The following is a 16,933-nucleotide window of genomic DNA, read 5'->3' as shown; positions in this document are numbered from 1 at the left end:
GGGGGGGGGGGGGGGGGGGGGTGATGTTGGAGGAATTCAGGGGGGGTGTAGGGAAATCCCTAGTAGTGTGTTTGTTTAACCTTGCTTTTTTGTGTGTAATATTGATATTTCTGGTATAGAATTTGCATGAATTAAATTAATTTAATTTGGCCCAAATTAACTATTGCCAAAAATGTCCCTTCATTTTGCCCTTGAAATATTGTAGCGCTAATATATTAACTTTCTGTATTGTTTTATTTTCTATTGGGTTTTAATCTCTAAGTAGCAAATTATGTATCTAATAAAACATAGGCTAATTTCACATTTGGCTTTTTTAACCTTATATGCAAATTTCTTTTATATTTTCTGCAAAAATGGAAGTAAATGTAATATCTCCTAACTTAATTAAAAATTAATACTTGGAAGTCTAGTGGGCTAATTTAAAAGACACTCAGAATGTTAGAATGATGTATGTAGTCCCTGCTAGCAAGCCTGTATTACATCTTAGTGTTTGTTAATTAGAATTGAGATTATGAAAACATACAATACAAAGAAGTTTGCCTGTGTGACTTCTGTACTAAAGATCTTCTCAAAGTAGGAGGCAACTGGGTAATAAACAGAGACAAATCAATTACCCCTTGTTGGACCTGAAGTTGCAAAACAGCCATCATTTCCTCCTGCTTGCAGGGCACAAGGAAAGTCCACAGAGTACTGCTTCTTGTAATATAACAATATTACTGCCCAGCTACCAAAGAAAAGTAGAAGTAAGTACCATGCAGGCATAGAAGCAGAAGTGTTTTAAAGACTGATTTAAAGGATAATGGATCAAATTCTGCCTCCCACTGCACCTGTGCATTTCCTTTGGAATTGCTGTCCCTAGTGACAGTGAATCTGTCTTAGTGAGAATAAAATAAAAAAAAAATGTGTTAAAAAATTAATGCCTGTTTTTAATTCTGTAGGATAATCCTTGGGTAAAATGCTAACAGTTAATAATTTACTATCTGTATCATAGTAATTATAAACACTGCATGGATTTTTCTTTTTCATCTGGTACTGCTACTGGTATATGCCAATAACGTAAAAGGATATGTAGTTTTGAAAATTTAAGGTCATCTAAAACTGTAACTAAAGTTTGCAATGTTTTATGTGTTATGCATCTCCAGTGACTTGACATGAGTTTCAAACAAAAATGAAATATAAAACAAAGATATTATAAATGGTATCTTGTATTATAAATCCTTGCTAATAATTACTCCCAGTAGAAAACAGTGGTTCAAAATAAATATTAGTCAAAAATACCAGTTTTGATTACCTTGATTCCATAAATTAACCCCCAAATTAACACTCAGGCTGGGATTTTCAAAGGAGTATAATAGAGTTAGGTTTCTTTAGGCTTCTTAGAAAAGCTCAGCCTCAAATTACAGTTGGCAAATAATTTGCAAAACTATTAAACTCTATATGTTTAAACAATCCTATAATTTTAGTACTTTTTCTAAATATAATGATCTGTGGCAGCTTTTGCATGCTACAAGCAATTGTCTCCTTTTGCCAAGTTTTTGACTCTGTAGAGTAATTTCAGCATTGAAATATATGCTATGGAAATGAAAAACAAGATTGCTAGTTAGCCGAAAAGTTGTATTACAGCTAAAAGTATATACTTAAAACTACAAATGACCTTTATCTTTAAAAATTGTACTATGTTGCCTACTTTTGATTATCATTAATTTAAGTGTTTTTTTATTCCAGGATGGCACAATTGTGAAAATGTTGAAATATAAGAATGTTCGTTATGATTTTTCCCTTAAAATTCTAATGCAGTCTAATTTAATCCTATGAAAGTTAATCTGTTTCACATAAGGCTAGTTCTTGTATTCTGTATACAGCCTGTTGGGAGTTTTTCTGGCATAAAGGTTGTGTGATTGAGTCTATATTTTGTATATTTTCTCTGTAAGATAAATAATGCCAAATATTAGTAATATGTTTGCAAGGGACAAAATAATGTTTTATAATCTATTGCTGAACTAGTACAATCTTTATCGATATGAAGACATCAAGATTTAGAAGTGTTATTGGTACTTGGTCTTACACTAGCTAACATTTTTTTATCGATGACCTGGAAGAACACTTAAAATCATTATTGATGAAGTTTACAGATGACACAGAGATTAGAGGAGTGGTAAATAGTGAAGAGGACAAGTCACTGATACAAATCAATCTGGATCACTTGGTAAACTGGGCACAAGCATTTCAACCAAATGCATTTCAGTACAGCCAAATGTAGAGCCAGGCATCCAGGAACAAAAAGTGCCGGCCATACTGACAGGATAGGGAAGCAGTGATTCTGAAGAAAAACTTGGGGGGATGGTGGATAATCAGCTATACATGGGGTCTGTGTGATGCTGTGGTCAAAAGGATTAATATGGCCCTGGATACATAAACAGGAGAATCTTGAGTAGGAATACGAATATATTTCTATTTGGCACTAGTGTGACCGTTACTGGAATGCTGTGTCCATTTGTGGTGTCCACGCTTCAAGAAGAATGTTGAAAAATTGGAGAGAGTTCAGAGATAAGTCATGAAAATGAGAGAGAGGTTCCAGCTCAGCTAATTTAGCTTAACAAAGTGAAGGTTAAGGGGTGTCTTGATCAGTCTTTAAGTACCTACGTCGGGAATAGAAATTTGATAGTAGAGGACTTTTCAATCTGGTGGACAAAGGTATAATAAAATCCAATAGCCGGTAACTGAAGCTAGACAAATTCTCACTGGATATAAGGTGTAAATTAATCATTGGTACAATTTACCCAGCATTGTGTGGGATTCTCCATCACTGGAAACTTTTAAATCCAGAGCGATGCTTTTCTGAAAGGTATGTTCTAATTCAAGCAGAATTAATTTTTGGAAGTCCTATGGCCTGAGTTATGTAAGAGATCAGAGTAGATGATCACAATGGTTCCATCTGGTCTTATAAACTATGAATTTGTGATTGTGTGATAATACATAGATATAATTACCATCTAGTGGAAATCAAAAATGAAATACTATGGCTGAGCTACCCAGCAGAATTCAGTGAAGGCTTTGCATATATTTATAAAAAGCTTACATTAGTTTTAATTCTATCTGGACTTGTTTGTTTTCAACAGGTCTCTTGTACAATAGATGACGATTGAATGAAGTGAATCAAAAACAGTAGTATGATGTTGCAGGTACTTTCATTGCAAATATCAGCAGAAAGGCTTATTAGCAATGTACTGATGTAGTAAGCCTTTCTCTTTGGTGCCCCTATGTTTTTTATGTTGTAGATTTTGGCCTCAGGCAGCACATGATCTTGTCACCAGAACATGTATGCTTGAGCATAATTGTAGTTAAAATTTTTAAGGGGACACCATCAACCTGAAAATCACATTTGAATCTGAAAATTTGGTGGTGGTTAACCCCAAGCTAAAGACCCTTTCTAAACCTAAATAGGGGAGTAGAAAAACCCTTTAAAAATTAAGATTTCTTTTTTTAAAATCAGGACATACTATTTAAAGGGTGCTTTATCAGAAAGCTGAATTTTTTGAAATTAGTTTCAAAAAATTCAAGTTAAGTGTCCCTTTAAATACTGTATGTAAAGTAGTGATTATGCTGTACAGTTAGCTGCTGTTCTATAATCTTTGCATTGTGTCTTCTTATATGTTAATACTGCAGAGGTTTTGAAGTCTAAAGTAGTTTCATCACAACTAATTGTTAGAATCTGTACTGTAAATATTGTACCCAGTATTTTAATATTAGGTTGTTAGTTTCTTGGAAAGGTTTGCAGAGTACAGTTAACCTCGTATTTCTTATTGCTGAACACTTGCTTAGCAAAACTTTTTCAGAAGTATGCAGTCTGGTAGAACATGCAGTCTATTCTGTTCCTTTAGAGCAGAAAGCATTTACTTTTATTTTACAGTACATGTGCTCACCTATGAAGCTGCAATATACACCAGTATAAGTACTTCATCTCACCTAAGTGGCTACTTTAGCTGCATGCCTTGGTGATTTTAATGGTGTCAATAATTTTCATGAAGACTTTAGTGAACACAGATTTGTGTGTGTTCTCTTGTCTGTTTCACTTGTGCCTGCTGTTTGCTTACATACCACATTCATGATAAGGCTCTGTGATTACATGCTGTGCCAATGGTGACTCTACTGTGGTGCCTAGTTACATTGAGCCCTCATACAATTGCCCTCTTTATAGCAACGCTGCTTTAGAACACCTAAAGTGTTTGGATCCCAAAGTCAATGGTCATAAAGCATGTGTAGTTTGTTTCATGGTTCGTTTCATTTAACATAGTGAGCAAAATGCAATAGTCCTAATCCAATGATAGAAAGATGTTAACAATGTACATTTGCATGAACACAGTAAATGTTTCTTGTGCTAATATTTACATGTGGAGCACTGAGACGTGATCATCTGTGTCAGTATGAAAAACATGATTGCTCTCAACGTTTTAGTTTGAATTAAATCACAATATTAACTTACATAGTTAATATGTGTCCTTCAATAGTGGCACCTATTTAACAGAAGTTTCAAATCTTTAAAAGGATGATTTTTACAAATAGATACTCTCATTAGTAATGCAACGCTATTGCTAAAAATACTGTTTAAATGTATGTTAAAACATCCTATGGATTGTGTACAAATATAAGATATTTCAGCAATTTTCTATTCTATAAAGGCTGTTAATGAAATTAGTTTTTTTGGAAGTCAACTTTGTGTTAAAAAACCATAGCTTAAAATTTTCAAACTTGGGGGTCTAAATAAGTGGCCTGATTTCTATAGGTGGTTGGTATGTACAATCAATGGGAGGAATGGGTGCTCAGAACCTCTGAAAATCAGTACACTTATGTAGGTGCCTAACTTTAGGCATGCAAATTTGAAAACTTTGCCCTTAGTTTCTATGAATAACTATGACAAAACATACACCAAACGTTATTTTACACTACTAATTTTGTGCAGAACTGTGTAGTATAAATTTTATAACATTTTAGAAAAGAAGCTAATAAGACGTACAACCTTTTCCAGGGTGTCCTGTCCTTCCTATTCCAACATTTTAAGGCTTTGGAAAGAGCTCTACAGGACTATTGATAAAATATAACATAAATCGGTAACCATTTTATGCATTTCGTATGTTTCATTTGAGGCTATTAAAGTTAATAGCAATTATGTTTCTTTTTTTCATCCCTTCCCCCTTGATCTAATAGTGAAGTCATAATCTTATTAATGCCCATTTCAATTGCTATTAGTGTAATGATGCAAATACTTTATAACTCTTGTACTAGGTCAAGGAGAAAAATTGATTATTTAATCATGTTACAGCATAGAGTATATCTTTCTAACTATAAGCAATAAAGATTAGGGAAGAGCACATGAAAATTAAATAGACGTTTTCTATATTGATGTGTTTATATTTACATAGAGGTTTAAATCTTTCATGGGTATGACAGTAAGGAATTAGATAAGCAGCTGTCAATTCTAATATACACTTGAAACCTCATGTCCCAAGGTGCTGAAAGTACATACTCTTCATTAAAATCTCTGTCAAAATGCAAGTCTTCCCCTCTGAATATATAAAACACGTTAACCTTTGGAAAATAATTAACAAGGTGCTACTAAAGTTTGTCAGGTGGAATAATATGGTGCCTATTATTGAAAGTATCATTTTTTCTACATTATCATCCATTGTGTTATATGGAAGTACAAAAAATGAGCCTGATTTGTTCTCCTTTGTAGAGCCAGGCCGAGGCCCACTACAAAGGAAGTAAACATGCCAAGAAGGTCAAAGCACTAGAGGCAACGAAAAATAAACCAAAAGCTGGTTCTTCCAAGGACAGCGCAAAGGCTAACACAAGCTGCTCTACCACGCCAGTCACAGCCAACATCTCTGACAAATCAGGTCAATGACAATTTTTGTTCTCTACATGCTTTGCTTGTCCTTTTTTGTGTTTGTGTGAGAGTCTGACTGAGTGTTAGTGGTCTGTGACTTGTTTTTGTAAACTGCTAATATGCTTTGCTATACAGGAATGATTGTATTTGATATTCAGTACCAAAACATCTTTAACACACATGAAACATTCCCTATATCACAGTGCTAAGGCTTAATTTCAAATAATGTTTATAAGACTCTCCTGTGAAATTTATATTTACAAAATATGCAACATGTTGTCCCAATGCCATCTAAACTTGTGATTGTGAATAGATTAGAATTGCTCTATTCAGCTTCCATTAAAGTCATTGTGTCTTGAGGGCAAAAGTTGTCTCCAAGAAACTCCCTTTCTGAAAAGTGGAGGCCTGCTCAAACCAAATGAGGATAGTTATGGCTACAAAAATCTCCTTCAACAAATACATGGGAGCCTTTTAGCATAGATTTTTTTTTTATGGCTTCCACAACCTCACGTAAGCTTCCATGTTATTTGTTCTGCTGTTTCTTCTGGTAATCTCAGAAATATTGTTGACCCTAGTGTGTGTGTGTTACTGTTTCAGTTTTGCTCTGTTCCCTCTGTGATATGTTGCTGAACAAAGCAGAAATGTTTCCTGAACTTTCTGGCACAGTGTGAAATACTACTATAATCCTTATCCAGTAAAAAGCAGCCACTATGGGTTTTCCAGGCTATGAAATGCAATAGACTTTGTCTGCTTCCTTCATGACCACCGTTTATCACCCTTTTCCCAGGAGCTGAGCTTTGACACAAATGCCGTAAGGAGAATGACATTAGAAAATTTTGATGTGGAAGTGACTTATTCCCATGCTAATTGCCGTTTAGGACTCAATCCTGCACTCTTTACACAGGCAAAACTCTCGTGGATTGGGCCTTTAGCCTGAAAAGGTTGAGGTTCAGTTTAGTTTACCTAATTCCACCTACATTTTACTTTTGTGTGAAACAATATAAATCCAGGTAGCACCTTCCAATAAATAAAACCAAGACTTTATAAAACAATAAAACAGATGGCGGGCACACAGTAATTATTTCAATATAACTGAAATAAGAGAAGAGAAGAGTGAGTGAGTGAGTGACTGGACAGGTAGGTTCAGGTCATGTTCTAAAATTAGACAATGAAAGAGAGAATATAATTGTGAAAGGTATGTGCAAAAGCTAAGATATTTTAAAGCACTCTAACTTTGTGGATCTTGCAATGGAAAATATCTCATGTTATCTCCTTGAATGTAAAACTAAAAAACAAACCCCTAAAACTGAATCTACTGTTTAGCTTGAAAATTTCAAGTTAAAATAGCCTGTCACTCCATTTCTACTGCCACTTGTCTAGGTTTAACTGTCACACCTGTTTCATTGTAGAAGCCTGTGGTTGCAACTTTATTAAATTTGACGCAAACCTGGGGTTACCCAGCAAATTCTAATCCCAGCAATGACAATTAAATCAAAGAGTAGACACCCTGTAGGTCAAAACAAGGGTCCAAATAATGGGAGTTGGAATCTCCTTCACTATATCACAAGACCAATTCTTCTGCTGGCAGATGGGCCCACCAGTAGAGAGATGTTTCATATAGTGCTTGAGCCAGACCACAAGCCTGTCCCAAGCATATTTGCCTCATGCCATGTGCCTTTACCCCACTTGCTCTCTAATCCATGCCTAGTTTTAGAAAGGGGTTAAGACCACCTAATTGCACTACAAGGAACTCCAGCCTACAAAGTTGCTACCATATCATTATTTATTTGTTAACATGAACTAAAAAAAATATCCCAGGTACCTTTCAGCTTCACACTAGTGCAGGTTTTTCTAGCATTCAGAATAAATCACAATGGCAGATCAGTGAACTGCTGCCTTACCAGCTAAGAACAAATGAGACCAAAAGGTGCAGGTCCCTATGGAGGAGACAGTCATAACTGCCTGACCTTGCTCTGCTGAACTTGGCAAGTAAGATCCTGGTGGGGAGCTGGGAATCTGTTTGAAGCAGTGGATTCTACAAGTATACTTTCAATGACCATATCACCATCTAATCCCAGAGCTACTGAGTCAGAGATGGAGTGGGAAAATGCAACGGAAGTTTTATTAGGTTACTGTCTAAAAAACCAGATAATGCTATCTATTAGATGTGATTTTGTAAAACTTTAGTAGAAAAAAAATATATGTTAGAGTGGGTTTTACATTGTATATTTGCTGCAAAGAGAGAATCATTTATGTTGCCTTTGGGAATTTGGAGAATGATAGATTTTTTTTTCTCTTTACTCTTAATATTTCAGCATATCTTTCCCTCTCTGAGGGATGGGTTCTTTTTAATATCTGTATTATGACTAAATTTATTTTAGTTGGTCTTAAAGATTTTTAATGTGGGACCCTTAGCTTGCATCTGTATTTTTGTTTCTCTTTAACTCTGTTTCTCTTGTTTTGCGAAGCTTTAAGTTCTCTTTGCTCATCTTTGGTTCTCTGTTCTTTTTTGGACCCAATTTTTTTTTTGTAATTTTTCTACCATTGCTGTATCAGTACAATTCTGCTTATGGTAGCATAGCATGGATGGGGAGTGTTTATGTAGACTGACCGCTGGCTTTTACCACTGTCATCTACATGTGCTCTGATTGTAGTTAGAAACTTTGGTAGTAGATTGCCAATGACCTGTTTACATCAGTGCTTATGTGATGGTCACCATCTTGGCCAACACATTGGAGATTGAACTGGGGACTTCCAGAGCTGAAAGAGTTACCTTGAGCTAAAGAGCCAGTCTAGTTCTTTGGATCAGGCACTGGGAGGGACCTGAAGCACTCCATGGATCAGTCACTGGGAGGGCCCTGAAGCACTCACTCACCAGTAGGTTATGCTTGCGATGGTGTGACCACAACCATAGGAGAAATTTCAGTGTAAACACTGCTTTTATGCGCGCTCTCTCTCTCTCAAAGTCCAAAGCCAAATTCCCCTAAGTCCTTATTGTTCAAACATTTTGAATAGTCTTCGGGAGAACTTGGTTACTGCAGGTAAATATGATTTCAGGCAGATTTAGGGGGCTGAATTTGAACCTAGAGAATGATGCTACTTTTTGAATCCTTTGCTGTGAGAAGCAACAGTCTCCTCTTGTGATGTTAATTGGATAGTGTGACTTAAAAATAAGCTATTATATTCACTGTTCATTAATCACCATGATATTAAAAGACAATATTATGCCTCAGGGGAGCTTATTTGGCTTTGTGTAGCCAGAATACAAGAACAGTGGTTATTGGTGGATTATATTCCACAGGTTTGGAGTTCTAGCTGAATCGTACTTTAGTGTGGTACTTACTTTTGAGCCTCCAACTTTCCTCTGTTTAGGAATATCTAACACTTGTGTGTTCTTTTCTCTGTCCTATATTATCTTGTCCTTATTATCCTGATTCAATTTTTCTTGACCTTTGTGTGTTTAGCTGTTGAAATTTTACTGTTAATTTTGTTCTTCTGGTCAGGGCTTCTCACAACAAAATTTTTGGTGGTCTCAGAGTGTGACCACCAACACTCATTGGTGGCCACATTGACACTTTTCCTAAAATATTTAATTAATTTTAGGAAAAACAATTACATATGCACAGATACACATCCAAATCATTGTAATTTATATTTGTAGGGTTTTTTGGCAGACTAAATAAAAATAATGCTGCCTGCCCCTTCGGGAGTGATATATGTATATTTGTTAATATCACAGCGCACTTAGTAGCTACCTGGGAGGCTATGAAAAGTGATAAGTGATATTAACAAACATACAAGTATCACTTTTCACAGATAGCTAGTAAGTCTGCTGTGAAAAGTGATACTTGCATGTTTGTTGTTATAACTTTTCTCAGCGAGCCCCAGGACCCATTATGCCCTGGATGGGGGGACGACCAAAGGGGGAGACAGCAGGGGACAGAGGCACTGATGGGATGGATGCAGGGCCGGTGGATGCAGCGGGGGCCCAGGGCAATGTGGGGGGATGGATGCGGGGCTATGGGAGGCAGCATGGGCCATGGGGGTGGGTGATGAGTCCCACTGTCACGTGGTCGGAGCCAGGGCCTGGTGTCTGCTGCCATGTGGCCAGGGCCGGGGCCAGTGCCTGCTGCCGCATGGCCAGAGCCTGGGGCTGCATGGCTGGAGCCAGGAGTCAGCGCCTACCGCTGCGTGACTGGAGCCAGCGCTCGCTGCTGCAAGGCCAGGACTTGGCACCCGGGGCCAGCTCCCGCCACAACGTGGCTGGAGCCCATGAACAGAGCTGTGGGTTGGTGCCTGCTGCCAGGCGCTGGGACTGTGCCGCTGGAACTGTGGGTCTGCACCTGCTGCTGAGCAGCTGGGGCAGGGGATCGGCACCAGGGGCTAGGGCCACATGGCCGGAACCGGGGGCCAGATGCCGACCAAAGCTCCACAGCTGATGTTGGGGGTCAGCACCTGCTGCCCCGCAGCCAGAGCCAGGGGTCGGCACCTGGGGCCAGTGCCTGCCATTGCGTGGCTGGAGTCCAGGACTGGAGCTGGGAGCCAGCACCTGCTACCATGCAGCTGGAACCAGGGGCCGGAGGCTGAAGCGTCGCAGCTGAAGACCAGGTTCTTGTGGCCAGAGCCGGGGGGGCCAGTACCTGCTGCCCCGTGCATGGTTGGAATCTGGAGCCGCACAGCCAGGCTCCTGAAGTCCCGCCGCTGGAGCCTACAACCCAAACCCCCTCTCCCCAAGGTTGGTCAAGAACGAACCTTGCTCCTGCAGCGTTGTGCCCCGCCTGTCTCCAGAGGTGGTGCAGGGCGGCGCGTCCAAGAGCAAATAGGAGGAAGTAGGAGGGGCTGATGCTTTTCTCCCCCCCACCCCCAATCGCTGCCCAGGAGGCTGTTGTGGCTGTACAAAAAACCCCTGGTGGCCACATTTGTGAAATGTTCTAGATCATTAGGGTTATGAAATGAGTCATTCACTGTGTAACCTCTGGTTAATTCCCTCTTCCCAGCTAGTATTAATTTGTGGAAGAATTGGTCCTTTTAAGGAACATTAGGAGGAGTTTGAGATCTCATGTATGGAGAAAGGGCCACATGGCTGGTAGTTTTTAATGACACTGATAAGATGGAGGGGGCACACACGGGTCCCTTGTTCAAACTTGTGGCCGGGTGAAGATGAATCTGAGTCATTTTTGTTTTTAAGGTAAGTTTCTAGCTCTTTTCCTGAAATAACCAATATAAATCAATGTCAACAAATAGTGAGGGTTGAAAGCCCCAGCAACTGGATTCCACTTCTGTGGAAGGAAGCTGGGGGGGCAACCGGGGGGTGGGGGAGACCTAAACATTGCCCTATTCTGCCATGCCACACATACTTTTTATGAAAAAGCAGACAGGTAAGTGTGAGGTGTAACCCACAGAATCACCTCAAACCCTATCTAAAAATCATCAGCCTGGATCTGTGTTGAGTGGTTGGACATGAAACAGATAAATTTATGGGGAGAGTTGTTTTGCTGGCCTGCCCCAAAATGCTAATGCTCAACTCTCTTTGAGGCTGTTACTCCTGTGGGCTGAAACCCAGCAAGGAACTTAAATGTGCGACTACTCATGTGTTTAATGTTAAGCAGAGGCTTAAAGACCTTGATAAATCAGAGTCTTAGACAGCTACTGAACCATGGGCTAAGCCTAATATGGCTCCAGTGATGGCTGCTGTAGGGTGTCCACTCCTTGTGCATGCTGCACCAGAGCAGCTGAGTGTGCATGGGCGATGCACTGTGTAGTACCCATAATCCCCATCATGTTCACAGCTCCAACAGCATGCACGAAGGAGAAGCTATATTGAGTGGGACTGCTATGGCCACTGCAGCCCCCATCTCTCCCTGATGGTGCTTGTCTGCCCAGACTTGATGTTTGAAAAAATGGGAAGGAATCGGGGGGCCCCGTTTTCTACATTGATGGGAGGATTTCTTGAACCTCATTCTGCCCTACTATGCACATGCGCCAACCACCCAGGCAAGCCAACTCCTCTAATACAGTAGCAGCTCCAAAGGAATTCCACTTCTACTCTGTAGCCTGTGGTGAGGATTCCTTTCACTTACCTCTCCCTCTGGTAACAATCGGACTCCATATGAGGATAACTATAGATGCAAGAGTAATTCGTTGCAGAATTGGGGCCCATACTGTAGTTTGTAAAATGATGAAAGTTGCTATATAGATGTAAAATATCCATGCCAATGGAATGAGTCCCCCTGAGACAGGGCAGGGGATAGCAACCAGCATGCAATACCATGATTTTTTTTTTTTTTAATATAGCTTTGAGAATGCAATAGAATACTGTACAGGAGAAACGGTCCTTTCTCCAAGTGCTCTCAAGCCAGCATAGCCTAGATACTACAGTGATGAGAGCTTTATGAATGCACACAATAATAATAATGAACCTGTTTACTTATCAAATAAAAAAAGGATTCTTTCATCACACTTCTAAATGAAAACAAATATAGTTCAAAATGCAGGGACATGAAATTGGAATATCACCTTCTTTGCATTCTGCCATCAGACAATAAATGCAAATGTTTTAAACTACATAAAAGAGTTGGAAATGGACTTCATAATATAAAGGTAGGGTCTTTTTCCCAATTGATCCATTAAGTGTATGATCCAGTCGTGATAGTGTCAGTGGGAGCTGTGTTTGAGAAATGATATATGTAAGCATTTCAAATTTAGTCCTAATTCAGTTCATAAGGATCTGCTGATGTGAATATATTGTATACTATTAGAGTATGTACTTTTTGGGGGTTGATGTCTTCGGACATTTTGACTATGAAACACTCCTTTTTGTTCTAGAAAACCACATTCTGGCCCCTGCTAATATTGATTTATCTGTGTCAGTGTCTGAAAGCAACCTTAAAGCCAGTTTCAGTGGCTACCTGGTGGTTCTGGTGGACTAAGGGAAATCCTGGGCAGTATAGAGCCATCAGGCTGGGTATATATGCTGTGGATCGCAGGAAGGGGGACATGACTCTGGAGAGCTATTACAATTTTGGTGATTCCTGACTGCCAGACTGGCCCTTTAAAGGTTGTTGCAGCCAGTACTACTTTAGAACAGCCTTCAGGTTGCTCTGCCTTGCTCCTTCAGACACGACTGGCAGCCCAAGGATCAGAGAACCCCTTCCCTCCTCCCCATGCTTTACCAGATGTAGAAAGGCTCTTGCCTTCAGTGTTTGCTTTAGTGCAGACTCTCCACTATAGGTAATTGTGACAACAATGTTGAATATTCTTTCTTTACCACCTTTTCTAAGTAGTAGAACTCAACATGCTGAGGCACATTTCCTCCAGAAATCATGATGTGACGGGATCTTTCCAGTTTCTCAGTTACTGATCCTATTTCTTCATCAACTAGGAATGATGTGTGATGTCCTGAGACAGGCCTCAATTCACATTTCACAAGTCCGTCATCGAGTCACTACCTAGTAGTGTCACTTCTATTGCTTCTTAAAAATTAATCTTTCTGCCAAAGGTAAACATTTAACTCTTCCCATATGCCTCTTTGTGCTTTTAAAATCGATTATCCAAACAAAATCTTTTCATTTCTCCTGAATGTTTACCTCCATTCACAATTTCCCACTCATTTTAAAGATTGTATCTGCATAATTGCCAATATTTAGGGGGCTTTTTTTTTTGCCAGTGATAATTCTCCAGCCAACCCAGTGAATTTGGGGAAAATAAGGCCTCTTCATTGGACATAATTCTATATGCTTTGGTAAATTCAAGGTTATTTCTTGGATGGCTAGCATTAGTTACCAGGGCCTCGAAGTGCAGGCAGTTCTCAGGGTATTTATTCTTTAAGAATTTTCTCTCCTATTAAACATCATCCAAACCTTAAATTCTAAGCTACTGATATTGTGAATCAATATATGTCTTTTAGTTCTGTGTGTGTACAGTGCCTAGCGCAATGGAGCCCTGGTCTTTGACTGGGAATCCTAGGCACCACAGTAATACAAATAATAAAAAATAATGATGATGGAACATTGTGTGAAAAGTGCAGAAATCCCAGCACTAGCCATGCAGAAGTGCCTATAAACCAATGTGAGAAACAAAATGGGTGAGGTAATATCTTTTATTGGACCAACTTCTGTTGGTGAGAGGGACAAGCTTTCAAGCCACCTAGAGCTCTTCTTCAGGTCTGAGAAAGATACTCCAAGTGTCACAGCTAAATGCAAGATGGAACAGTAGTTAGCACATATTCTAAGGGACCATTCAAGGTAGTATCATGAAAGTGATGAATCCAATAGAAGAGCCCTAGCCACGTAGATCCTCTAGGCAAGCGACAGTGACTTTTCTTGAGCCCTGCTGCTGTGCTCAAGTACTGTTCTGCTGCGTGCAGAATAAATCTCTGCAGTCCTGAAGTCTTAAACTCTACCTGTCCTGCAGGAAGTGGGGTTGTGTGATTCTGTAAAATAGAAACTCATTATTCCTTGGTGGGATTTACCCCATGGAGCAAGAAATTCCCTGAAGCACAGGTTGAATGTTAAGGCTCTTAAGCCCTTATCCAGCAAAGCACTTAACCTTGTGTTTAACTGGATGTATGAATAGTCCCACTGATGTCCTACTTCCTTGACCATTAGCCTTTGCTGACAACATTGGCAGCATCCACAACACGAAAGGGGGAATGTAATTTGAGAGGAAAAAGACAAAGGTAGGGGCACCAGATGGGGAGACTGAGATGACTTCCGGGGTGAACAACACACATAGCCTTCTTAACAGTGGGAAGATGAAAAGCCTGAAATTTTCACGCCTCACACTCCTGCCTCCGGTCTCATGTCTGCTATTTGAAAAATACCGTATTTTGTCTTAAAATCAGGAAATAATATATCCCTTACCGTAAGAGAAACCATCAGGGTACAGTGCTGGGCCACAATCTAGAGCAACCCTTAAGCACTTGCTTAACTTTAAGCACATGATTAGTCTCACTGAAGAGATGCTTTCTTCAGCTGGGACTGCCCTAACCAAAATGGGAAGTGTGTGCGCCAATCTTTCCCCAGCTACTGCATAACAGACTTGCAGTTGGCTCTACAGTGTTATTTTATGGAATACAGTAGATTTATAGTTGCATCAATGCCATGCATGGGTGTGCATGGTCATAATAGCAATGTCAGTGTTCATAGTGTATAGTAAAAGATATTAGCTATGACATGTACAGCACAGACTTTGCTCCCATAGGGAGAGACTTCATAAATTTGGTAGGTGTTTTCAAATGAACTATTTATATATTGAATCTGTCAACAGCTTTGTTCGGTTGCCTGCCCACAAAGCTTTTCTTATCCATAGTAGTGTGGGTGTGTTTGTTAAATATCCTCTCTCTGTGGGTTTGCCAGAAATGCCCATTTTCTCAACTTTATTGTAGGCAAATATACTGAGTAAGAATAACAAAAACTGATTGAAAACAATCCAAAAAATGTACTTGCAATGTATTGAAATGGTAAACTATATCATAGTCATGAGAAATCATTGTAATTAATACAATAGTCATGGTGTCTGTATACCACACTAGTGTCTGTTTACTATTGCTGCAGGGGGGGAGGGTGTTTGTTTATGACAGTGCTTGAAGCAGTAAGGAAAATAGAAATGGGGAAAAGAGGGAAAGGAGGTAGAAGAGAGGATAGTGGATAAGTAAAAGGATATATAATATATGGAGATATATCTATCTCCTAGAACTGGAAGGGACCTTGAAAGGTCATCAAGTCCAGCCCCCTGCCTTCACTAGCAGGACCAAGTACTGATTTTTGCCCCAGATCCCTAAGTGGCCCCCTCAAGGATTGAACTCAAACCCTGGGTTTAGCAGACCAACGCTCAAACAACTGAGCTATTCCTCCCACCCTAAATGTCTGGGAAGAATGGTGATCTAGACACAACATGAAAGGTGAAATTTATGGGCTAAGATCTTGTGGAAGATCCCAAAAGGAAAAGAATTCATGCAGGTTGTTGTTTCTTAAAAAGGTGATCATCTCTGTGATGAACGAGGGTATCATTTGCTCCTGTTTAGGGAGTATAAATTTAATCCCTGATATAAGCAATACAAGTTTTAAAATTTAAGAAATCCAAGTCAATGGGACTTGTCTCTGCTCCTACCAGGGCTGTAATTGGCCATTTGAAATGAAGGGTTTGGGTCTTTCCCTTAGAATAGGACTAGCGCTTCTAATACTGGTCTTCTAAAATAATCATAGAAGAAGAGTAACTTCATCTATACCTAATAGGGGTAGTCTGGGCAAAATTGAGGGGGGAAATTTAATAGAAGTTGGAGAAGTAAGGTTACACTCTTGGTGCCAAGGCAGTTAGTTTCATCACATCACCAGAGTGTAAGTAATAGAGATGCTAGAGTGCTAATACCTCAATAGTTTGGAGTCTAAGCTGAGTAGAATTTTGCCCATGGCTAATATTAGTTCTGCCATAGTGAAGGCTGTGCTGAGATGTGCGCTTGAAACAACAGGTTTAAAATTCCTCTCTTTCACACTTCAGTAATTGAATTTAGTGTCCAAATTTCAAACAGCCCAGGTGCTGTGTGGGTGCTTTGTGCTACACTGCTGGCACATTTTTGGCTGTAAAAGTGACTTAGCTGCCAACACAAGTAGTATCCTAGCAAAGGGGGATCCTACAGTTGCATGAAGTCAGTATAGCAACTATTCTCCAAATACACACACACACACATACACACCATGACTTTGTTTGTTTTAGCCAATGTTCATTTTTCATACCATATTTAATTACTAAAAAAACATTTGAAACAAACCTATTTATATCTATGGGTTAGTAGTTGCTGGGGGTGGAAAGCTGGTTTAGGAAGTGATGCCATTCACAGCTGTATATGTAATCTGTGGAGACCATAAAAAAAAGTAAAGTTTAGATTGCTGGCATACAAACACATCACATGAAAAGCTTTTTATTATCACTCCGGTTTTAATTCTGCAACTGCTTGTAAAACTAAGTTATAGTGTGTGAAATGTATTCTGTTTCTTATAGCCTTAAAGCTGTAAATACAAGCAATAAAGTTGCTCATTATTTCCAGAT

General features: G+C 39.3%; 1 protein-coding gene across 4 annotated transcripts in view; it reads left to right on the top strand.

Moving 5' to 3' along the window:
• Positions 1-16,933, top strand: part of ZNF385B (zinc finger protein 385B) — a 299,082-nt gene that overhangs the window by 263,554 nt on the left and 18,595 nt on the right. For all 4 annotated transcript variants that reach the window (XM_034786269.1, XM_034786272.1, XM_034786270.1 and 1 more), the window contains one exon: positions 5,735-5,897. In XM_034786269.1, coding sequence (XP_034642160.1) covers positions 5,735-5,897 — 163 coding nt within the window. The remainder of the gene's footprint in view (positions 1-5,734; positions 5,898-16,933) is intronic.

Source organism: Trachemys scripta, chromosome 11 (genome assembly GCF_013100865.1).
Source record: "Trachemys scripta elegans isolate TJP31775 chromosome 11, CAS_Tse_1.0, whole genome shotgun sequence".
NCBI classification, from domain to species: domain Eukaryota; kingdom Metazoa; phylum Chordata; order Testudines; family Emydidae; genus Trachemys; species Trachemys scripta.
This window is presented reverse-complemented; position numbering and strand designations above follow the sequence as displayed.